The sequence below is a fragment of the Nematolebias whitei genome, chromosome 16 (genome assembly GCF_014905685.2).
Source record: "Nematolebias whitei isolate Nwh7 chromosome 16, NemWhi1, whole genome shotgun sequence".
NCBI lineage: Eukaryota > Metazoa > Chordata > Actinopteri > Cyprinodontiformes > Rivulidae > Nematolebias > Nematolebias whitei.
Window position 1 is genome coordinate 9450349 of NC_056513.1, and position 10443 is coordinate 9460791.

The 10443-nt window shown below is 44.3% G+C and overlaps 2 protein-coding genes across 2 annotated transcripts in view; one reads left to right on the forward strand and one right to left on the reverse strand.

Annotated features, from left to right (window-relative positions):
• The window catches only part of krt222 (keratin 222), a 19171-nt gene extending 17577 nt beyond the window's left edge, over positions 1-1594 (forward strand). Inside the window, exon 10 of the mRNA XM_037690472.1 lies at positions 808-1594. Coding sequence (XP_037546400.1) covers positions 808-1021 — 214 coding nt within the window. The 3' untranslated portion in view covers positions 1022-1594. The remainder of the gene's footprint in view (positions 1-807) is intronic.
• Positions 1595-5036: 3442 nt separating this feature from the next.
• LOC119423065 (tensin-4) overlaps positions 5037-10443 on the reverse strand; it is a 13454-nt gene continuing 8047 nt past the window's right edge. The window contains exons 5-12 of the mRNA XM_037690473.1: positions 9840-9974; positions 8476-8568; positions 7197-7274; positions 7058-7099; positions 5504-5675; positions 5360-5428; positions 5249-5278; positions 5037-5169 (exon numbers count right to left, since the gene is read on the reverse strand). Of these exons, the coding sequence (XP_037546401.1) occupies positions 5037-5169; positions 5249-5278; positions 5360-5428; positions 5504-5675; positions 7058-7099; positions 7197-7274; positions 8476-8568; positions 9840-9974 (752 nt within the window). The remainder of the gene's footprint in view (positions 5170-5248; positions 5279-5359; positions 5429-5503; positions 5676-7057; positions 7100-7196; positions 7275-8475; positions 8569-9839; positions 9975-10443) is intronic.

A 10443-nucleotide genomic window follows, 5' to 3' on the forward strand; every position in this document is an offset into this window, starting at 1 on the left:
CTCCTCTCGACTTGTCCATACCACCGTCCCTCCTCTCGACTTGTCCAAACCACCGTCCCACCTCTCGACATGTCCAAACCACCGTCCCACCTCTCGACATGTCCAAACCACCGTCCCACCTCTCGACATGTCCAAACCATCTCAGTCTGGTCTCTAACTTTATCTCCCAGTTGTCCAACCTGTGCTGTACCTCTGATGATCTCATTTTTAATCTTATCCATCCTTGTCGCTCCTAAGGAGAACCTCAACATCTTCATCTCTGCTACTTCCAGTTCTGTCTCCTGTCTTCTTGTCCATGTCTCTGTCTCCAGATCAGACAACATACAGTAGCTGGACTGCAGTCTTTCCAGATTCAGCGCTGGCGTTACATTTGCTGTTTGAATCCACCTCAGAGGGAGAGTGACTGAAGTTTATGTTTGAAATTATTCATATATTTGGGTTTAAACAGATTTAATTACATACATTAAATAAAACACGTATGACTATTTACACACACTAAACATATGAACCCCTGTCTCAGTAATGCTTGTATTTTATACAGTTTTATCCAACAAGCACTGTCTCCCCTCCACAAGGTTTTATAAATCTATTCATTCTGTTTTCAGCATGTTTATGAAATATGAGTTCAGTGCTGAGGGTTTCACTCAGGTGCAGTTCTGACCTGCAGCCAGATGATGTCTCTCTCTGCCTGAGAGACATGGAGTTCAATAAATCACCAGACTGCACAAAGACAACTGGACAAAGACCGTTGTGTTTACACGGCCGCCCCATCCACACCTGGATAAAGTTTTGTCTTTCCTCCTGCAGGACGGAGAAGATCGACCAGGTGATAAAGAAGTGGGAGGGCTCGTTCTTCAGAGGGAACCCGAAGCTCAGGAAGAAGTCGGTGTCGCTGCGCTTCGACCTGCACATGGCTGCCGCCGACGAGGGCTGCGCCCAGACCAAACAGGACAGCCTCCCCGATGTGGAGGTCCGCCTCATCATGAAGCGGTCCCGCAGCATCTCCACCATCACGGACTGAGTCAGAACCCGCGCTACCCACCGTCACGCTTTGACATCAGACCCCCGGCTCCGGCCGGAGAAACGTTTCATTTCAGTTTTAGAGTCTTTAAGATGATTTCTGTCAGAGCAGACAAACAGGAAGTGCTTCTCGTCGTTTCAGACTTTACTGAGTAAAATAAATCTTTATTGACTCTGGAGGACGAAGCTGCTGCTGCGTCTGATACTGGCCCCCCAGGGGCCACTCTCCTGCATGTTTTAGTCGGGCCCCGCTCTTCAGCCGGTCTTTGGGTTCTGCAGCAGCCTCGTAGTCACTCGTTCATTCAGCAGAGAAACGTCTACATGCAGGGCAGTGGCCCTCGAGGGCCACGGCTGGACCCCCCAGGATTCTATAAACCACACAAAGTTCATTTCTTTGGAGGATTTCCAGTAAAACTTTTACGACTGAAGCATTTCCAGATGTCATCCTTCCACCATCAGCTGTCGAGGAGAAGCCTTCAGCTTTTTTCAAGAAGCGCTGGTGAAACAAGTTCCAGTCGTAGTTTTCTATCGTTTCAGGAGTTTATCATCGTCGTATTTATTGTGGACCAGGTTTGGATCGGATCAGGAGGCCGAGTCCCTCTTCTGGGTTTTAGTTTCCTTCAGAAGTTTGTTGAGTGGAAACACATTTGGGCTCAAAGTTCTCTCCGCTTCACTTGAAGTTTCATTAGATTAATTATTCATCATCAGGTGATGGGAGGAGCGGGTTCAGGATGGAAACCCAGACTCTCTCTCCCCCCCGGGACCTTCTCCGGCTCCCCAAGGACTTCCAGCTAAGAACTCCAGAGAGTTCTGACCCAGAAAACTTAAAGTCTTCCTCATATGAATCCTTACAAGGAGGAGCGGCAGCTCTTATCGCCTTCTTCACCATCATGGGCCGGAGCAGCGTCCTCATTACTGCTGACGAAAGTCTGATTCGTCTGACTCGAGGTCTCTAAACACTGATGGACCCGGGAGCGGTCCAGGTTTACAGGCTCCCTGAGGTTTTGGTTCCTGCCATCCACGGTCGATGCCTACGAATGTGTTTAAGACCAAACTGCAGAACTTTGGTCCGAATGGGGACTTGTAGCAGAACTACAATAAGGTTCTTGGACTCGGTCAGTCCTGTTGGACAGGTGTCCCCGCCCCAGGTGTCCAGAAGTCGACCATGAATCTGATCCATTTGTGAGTTCAAACATCTAAATAAACACCTTTAACCTGAAAAAACACGTTTATTTCCCCAGAACTCTTTAGTTTTTAATGTCTCACATTACGGCAACGTTTCTTCTGAAACTACAGAAATATGAAAAAAAACTCCTTAAAATTCAACCATAAATACAATTTACTTAATGTTCTTGCGTGTTTGTTGCAAACTGAGTGTTTAAAGAAGCTCCTCGTGAGAAAATTCCAGTTTCCTTCATGTATTAATTTAAAATTATTTCATTGTTTGCTGTGGATCCAGACTTTAACTTCCCTCTGCTGACCAGAAGAGGGCGCTGTGGCTAAATATTCCCCTACAGGGAGTTGCAGCTAAAACTGGACTAAAGACCTTCAGGTCCCTTTAGGTCCCTGAGAGGACTGAAACCAGTTTATCTTTTCTGTTTTGCAGCTCTGTGCTCGTTTGCTTCAACCTTCAGTTCGAGTGCTCTGTGCTCGTTTGCTTCGGCCTTCAGTTTGAGCGCTCTGTAACTCCAGAGAGCAGCTTTCGTTTCAAGATTTGTGGTTTCAAATAAAGCAGAAATGAGTCAGCTGGTGTGATGTCTGTCCGCTCTCTTTGTGTTTTCAGGTTTGATGACAACGAACACTTTACAACATCTGCTGCTCCGACACTTTTTATTTTTCAGTGCAATATAAAAAAAACAAACATACAATTTAATAAATTTACAGAGAATTCAGTCCAATAAATACATTCAACCCAAAATGTACACTGAGGGGATCACTAAAACTGTTGAACGGTCCAAACTTTAAAACTGCTCTTTTGTGTTTTAACGAGCTGAACTCACGGGTAAATCCCCCGCCCCTCTGTCCTGAGGGTCATTAGGGTCTCAGTGGATGTGAAGGTGCTGGTCCCATGGATGAATGACTGGACCAACTGAACCACTAAACCAGGAGTGCTCAATACGCCGATCATGATCTACCTGTCCATCGCAAAGATATTATTGGTAGATCTCATGGCATTAATAAAACAGACGTCAGCCGATCATCCATCTATATGAAATTTGTCACTTGATTGACAGCAGCCAGTCTGAGGCCCCGTTTACACGACATCATTCTCTGAAACCGATGGTTTCTGAAGCCAGGTCTCAGAGAGTGGAGATTTTCAAGGGAACCCTCCATGGAGACATGAAATGTTCCACAAGTGAAGTGGCACATGCACACTGCAGGCGGCTGCAGTCCAGTTTTTCTGCACTAACAACAGTTATAATAAAGAACAAAAAAGTTCTAATAAATGGCAGAGGGCAGTGTGTTTTTGTGCTACTCACCCTTTTTCAGCAAAACTAATAAAATCCAGGGTCCAAAGTTAGTTTCACCAGTTTGGACGTTAACTGTGATCATGCAGCTGCAGCTTGAGTAATGAATGCAGCTGAGCCCTGTCAGGGTTGCCAGATAAATTTAAAATGTCTTATTTACCTTTTTCTGTGCACATGTTCTACAAACACACACCTCATCTTAGAATATCTTTACTCAGCACATGACAGCTTAGGTCAAAATACTATAATTTTAAATCCGCACTATAGTTCATAATTTCTTATCTGGCAACACGACTGACATGGAAACAGCAGCGTTTTCATGTAAACGCGCTCATTTTTTTGTTTATCCTCCCCAATAAACATAGAAAAAACATTAATGGTTGTGCCTTACAGTAAGTTGACTTGGTCGTTTTAAAAGTAGCTCGCAGGCTGAAAAAGTGTGAACAGCCCAGCGCTAAACCATCGCGCTCAGTGATCGTGCGAACTACGTTAGCAGAACGAGCCGATGGCGGTGGTCGTCAGCGTTGTGGTCGTCGGCGTTGTGCTGCAGCGGCGTGTTCCGGTCCGATGGTACCGTTGAACTGAACGTTGCTGCGTCTTCTCAGGAGTGAGGCAGCCATGTTGGATTTTGGGCTGGTGAGTTTTCAACTTTTGGGGCGTTTCAGTTCATTTCTCCGACCTGGAACTCAGAAATTCTCACATTTATGTACAAATGTAACGAAACATTTAAACGCAAGTTCTGGAAAGTTTCAGCCTCAGACTTTCTGTTTCGTTCTTTCTCATTAAACGTTGATGACCTCCTTCAGTGAACTACCGTCGTCTTCTAGGAATCTGTCCTCTAAAGAGTCTTCGCTGTCCTCGAGATGAAGGTGGACTGCAGAGAGCTGGTCTGAAGACCCAGTTCTGGTTCATGTTCAGTTTTTTATTGCGGCCTCTGATCATCGCTGGACTGCGTGAACCTGTTGGGGGTTTCATCGTTGCTCACTTCAATCCTTCAGGTTCTGTAAGTTCAAACCAGAGACGTCGTCTTTCCTGAAGCGACGACTGCGAGCCGGACCTTCTTGTCCAGTAGCAGAGACTGGTTTTGAACCCCCCCACAAACCTTACTGTCCCAGAGAGACGGCGTATCAAGGCACGAGAGCTCAGCTCACGTAAACAAAGAATAATCTTTAATTCTTCAGAGACGTCCTGCTCGGAAATCACAAGGACGCCAACTCTGAGCCGGTAAAATAATCTGTAAATTAGGATTATTTCGTATCGTTCAGATGCGTCCAAAACTTTAACATCCATCTTTCACTTAGGAAATTAAATTTGTATTTTTGTCGGCACTTTTACAAACTAATCAATGTTTATTTACAAAGTACAAACTTTAATCAAAGTATCTTCACTTATGCAACGTTCGCATTTTGTTATTTGACTGTAATAAAACTAATGAATGTTTTAGGTGTTCCAGTCCGACTGTAACCTTCCCAGTTTATCAGCAGTGACAAACTGGCGTTAGCGGCCGTGTTGGAGTGATCAGGTGATAAAAACTCGACGCTCGTACGTCTACGGTTGGGTTAGCGCGGCCTGGATGGACTTCACAGCTTTGCTGCAGGGCTGCAGGGGGTCGTACTCAGCGAAGACGTGACAGACGTTCTCCGAGCCGACCTCCACGCCTTTGGCCACGAAACCAAACATCCTGCAGCGGCAAAGACACGACAGGTGAGAACATTTAGGCAAAAACTAAAAGAAAAACACGTTATTTTAAAAACCGTTACCTTGCACCAAAGTTTGAACCTTTCCACCACCTGCAGGAAGTAAAAGAGAAAAGTGATGAGTTGAACGAGAACCAATCAGAAGAACTCGTGGTTCTCGGTTCGGACTCTTACAGACGGTTGTCGGGGTCGTTTCCGCTGAAGCTCAGCAGGTGAGCGGGATAATGGCGCCTGAAGAAGAGCCTGAAAAGACGAGAGCAGTCGAGGTGAAACCGCGCGGTGATGAAAAACTCTGCGACAGGAAGCGTCTCTCCTTACTTCCTGTTGATGTCCGTGAGCGTGACGCCCTTCGGAGACGCCTTCAGGTTGACGATGGTCGGGGTGAAGGAACCTGAAGGCATCAGGAGCGTGGAGGTCACGGCTCGCTGCACGGCGCAGGGGCCCGTCAGCATCTCAGTGGGGACTGCGCTCAGGTAAACAAAGTTACAGGCTGTAAACAAACAAACACACAAATGTAAACAAATGACGTGCTCAGATAAATAAAGTTACAGGCTGTAAACAAACAAACACACAAATGTAAACAAATGACGTGCTCAGATCAATAAAGTTACAGGCTGTAAACAAACAAACATAGAAGGATGATGATGCTCAGGTAAACAAAGTTACATGCTGTAAACAAAGAAACAAATGTAAACAAATGACGTGCTCAGGTAAGAAAAGTTACATGCTATAAGCAACAAATGTAAACAGGTGACAGTGGTCATGTTGTAACCTAACCCTACATCACTACAATGTAAACAAAGTTACAGGCTGTAAACAAACAAACAAACAAAGATGACAGCACTCAGGTAAACAAAGTTAAGGCTGTAAATAAACAAACAAATGTAAACAGATGACAGTGCTCAGGTAAACAAATCTAAGGTCTCTCTCTGGTTCAGTAGAAGTAAACAACAAAACACACTTGTGTTGCGCACGAGTAAACATTTGGTACAAAACGGTGAATCCACATTCCCTCGGGCTGAACGATCGTCCACGTTTTTAAAAAATTACAAAGAAAATCAAAAAACGTTTTGTAGCTGGATCAAAAACAAGAGCTGCCGCAGCTCGGGGGTCTGTCTGGTTCAGTAAGAGTCAAAAATGGCGGCACATCCGACTACGGTTATAGAGTGGGAAAATATACGATTATAAAATACTTCCATATCTGACACGGGGACGATTCATGCCAGTTAAAAAATAAATAAAAAATAAAGCATCTTTGATCTTTTAACGGATCTAACAGATCCCAGCACAAATACATTCAAGCTACTACCGGAGTCCACGGTAGAATATTTTGGTAGAACACCAGCCGCTGATGAAAGTGAACGCTAAAATAACACGTTATACTTAAGGATAATTCCTAATCAAGTCTGTTGAGGTCAGTTAGTGATATGAGTAAGTGTACACAAACAAACAAAATATTTTAATTAGATGTTAAATAACCGGAAGCAGGCGTGAATATATCTGGACCACAATGCATCGCAAAATCCTGACTTGAGCGTAAGAATTATTAACGGCAAACACGTAAAGTTGTGGTTGTTAAATCTGGACAGTCCAGGGTGGTGGAGGATTATCCCAAAATCCTGGACTGGATTATTGTAATGTAAAAAATAAATAAATAAATTGCCTTTTTTGTTGTTGATATTAATAAAACTGAATATGGGAGCTTGTTAAACTGATGAGCCTTGATCTAAATTTTAAAAAGTCATTGAAATTTGATATTTGTATTTCCGGCAGATTAGTATTTAAAAGAAGGGACTGGTTTATTTTGCACAGAATTGTATTTAAAGCTGATCCGATGTTCGAGAGTTAAACCGCGTTGACGAATTTAAATACCTGTTTTATTTCTGTCGTCCGCCGTCTTTTCGTTCGTCTTCTCTTCCGCTCTGCACAAATCTGCACAAACAAACAGAAACGTTTGTTTATTTTTACGTTCGAGTCCGTGGAGGCCCGTCGGGCGCTGAAGGTCCGTTACCTCGGTGGTGGAGCAGCAGCCTGCAGGGTAAGGCGTACGCAGAAATGGTGTGCTGGTAAACCAACGCAGAGAGACTTCCTGCAGAAACCAGTCAGCGTTAAAAACCTTTATTTAAATATTTACATGTTTGTAATATTCAGGTTGTTTTGTTTGTTTTGGATTTTAAATTAACTGCACCGGTTAAAATAAAGAAATAGAAAACACGTTTACACATAAAAACTAAAGGCCTAGCACGCCGGTGAGGAATGCACGTCGCCCGCCACCTTCCAGATCAAAGTTTAAACTGAAGAAATGACGTTTGGAGCTGCGGCCATCTTGACAACATAACGCAGAACATCTCGCTCAGAACTGTGTCTGCGACTGAGCGATCAATTCGGTTTCCTAAGCTCAGTTAGCTTTGGCGGCCATCTTGAATATGTCCCACTGCGTCTTTGAGGTCGTTTAGAGGCAGATGTTGTGATTTCTGTTTCCCCTGCCACAGCTGCAGCCGCTCCGTTCATCAGCCTCGGGCCTTCTAGTCCTTCCTGAGTCAATCCGTGCCTCTTCGTGTGATTCTCCTTCTTCCTCGTGTTGCGGGAGTTTTTTTTTTCTCTGCCTCAACAGCGTTTCTTGTTTGTTTTGTTTGAAAATAAAAGTTTGGTCAAATAAAATCGACATTCCTGGATCCAAACCTCTACAGACCGTGACAGATCAGGGTTGACCAACGATCGTTTCCTCACAATTTCATTAAAATCTGTATTGTTGTTTATGAGATATTTTGTTAACAGAGTTGGCTCCAAATAGTTGATGGCCAAATTGTGAATAAAGATCTTGTGTTTGCAATATGTGTTGATCAGCCTCAGCTACAACACCAAACTTTAATGCAATAAGTATAAAAATGACAGAGTTTTAGTCATTTTTCTGTTTTGATAGATTTAAGCTTTGAGCAGTCAGTATCTTACCTGCAGTACGTTGTGCAAAATATTTTCTTAAAACATTTTAACTGTTTAACTATGATGCTATTGTTGGGTTAGAAAATGTATTTTTCTGATCTGATGACCTCATCGGTTAGAGGCGAGAGCTGATATGAGCAGGAACTAGACAGGTCCATGCACGTGTCTAATTCCTGAAAACCGTCAGCTGAATGGTGAGGAGGAGGAGGAGGCTGATAATAAACCCTCAGTGGGTGAAAACAAACATCTTAAGGGCTTGTTTCTCGTAACAGAACCCACCCACACCCCAGACACGATTCAGTTCTCAGAGGTCTGGATTACGGGTCCGTTTGAGAAACTTTACTCACCGAAGTACGGTTCCTGAGAAGACCCTCTGATCCGAACGCCTTTAGCTGATGATTCAATCAGGAAGTGTCTGATCAGGTCTGAGTTGCTCTCTCCTGTTCAAACAAAAACACAAAAAGTCACAAAAAGAGTCAAAGGTCCAGGAAAACTTCCAGTCCCTGAAGAGTTACGAGACTCCCCATGACCACAAAAATAAAAATCAGTTTCAGTCCTGGTCCTGGAGGACCACGACCCTGCGTGTTTTAGCCGTCTCCCTGCCCTTCAGGATGTCTTCAGGTTCTACAGAAGCCATGACTCATTCAGCAGGGTGCTGAAGAACTGCTGCAGTCGGTTAAGTGGACCTCTTACAGGACCATTTCAACAGTTTTGGGTTCTGGTTCTGTCCCCGATCAGGAAGCCTCCTGGTTTCAGGCACCATCAGCAAACATCTGGACTCCACACAGCTGTACACAGGGATTTTATTTATGGATTTCTTTCTTTAACACTGTAAATATCAGATTTTACTGCAGACCTTCGGGTTGACCCATCGCTGGTTTTATGGACCCAAATGTTTTTACAGACCAGACCAAACCAGGTCCTTTTAATGGTTTTAAATAAAGTAACAGGGCTCCCTCACGCTTGTTTGATCTCCTGCTGTAGCGTAACGTCACTTTTTCAATATGCAGACATGGTCCAGGTAGCTCACAGGACCGGCTCTGATGCTCCGGTACCGACAGGAAGTTGACAACCTGCTCAGTGTTTTTTGTGACTATTTCCTGGAACTGAATGTGACAAAGTCCAAAGAGTTGTGCTGCGGGGGCAGAAGTAAAGACGCCACATCGTTTCTCTTTCAGCCACTCGGCCTCCAGAGCCAGCAGGTGGAGTCTTTTAGAAACCTCCGGACAAAAACGTCCAGATGTTCTTCAAAGAGCACAGACTCCATTTTTTACAAAAGGTCTCCACCTGCTGAGGAAACTGACCCTGTCATAACGAGCGTGTATATTCAGACCGATACAGGTTCAGTTCTGGAACAGAAAGAATCTGGATGACCTTTCACCTCTCACCTGAAATGTTTGTTTAGGAGAGCAGGAAGTCGACTGTAATAAAGGTTTCACAACCGTTTACACTTCAGAATGTGAGACTGAAACTCACGTTAGGATTGTAGATAAACACTGCACGTGTCAACAACCCCCGTGGGACAGACTCCGACTGTTTCAGAGCGTTAATCAGCCTGAGACCCTCAATCCATGATCCGAGCTGAAGCCTTTCAGGTGGTGAGATGTGAATCAGGAAACAAGAAGTCTAGTCGCCTTTTAGATCTAATACTTTGAAGGTGAACAGGTGGATTTGTGTCGATGGGTGGGAATGAAGAGGTGAAGCTGTTTACCTGGATATGGGGCAGCAGTGGCAGCAGAGGTGGGCGACTGGTCCACCTTCATGGCCAAACCGAAGCTCCCCCTGTGGGTGGTGCTGTCCCTCACCACAAACATGCCCGCTTCTTTGTCCATTAGAAGAGCTTCAACTGAAAGAAACCCACACAGGAAGAGCTTCGGATCAGATCAGAGGTTTTATTCTCATTTCAGCCACGCACAAGTAGTTTGAAATGAAACGGAGTTCCTCCAGGATCACGGTGCAACACAGAACTTAACGTGCAAAAACAAAACACGCAGTGCAGTTACACAACAGAACAACAAACACAAACAGATATGTAACCTACTCTAAACAAGTAATTAAGAGACAAGGGCTGATTGGTGCATGTGTAGGTGGTGCATGAGGTAGAAACATGTTCTGATATGAGGTTAGCAGCACAACGTTCTTCAGGTTTTTTGAATAGCAGCTGATAAAAAGTGGGTAAAGTGCAAAGATGCAAAAACTTGAGCAGAATGCAGAAACGTGCAAGAAAAGAATAAATACAAACAATACAACACATTTAGGTTGTGTGTATCAGCGTCCATCATGATTGTAGTCTATCATGAGTGTGTGTGTCAGCG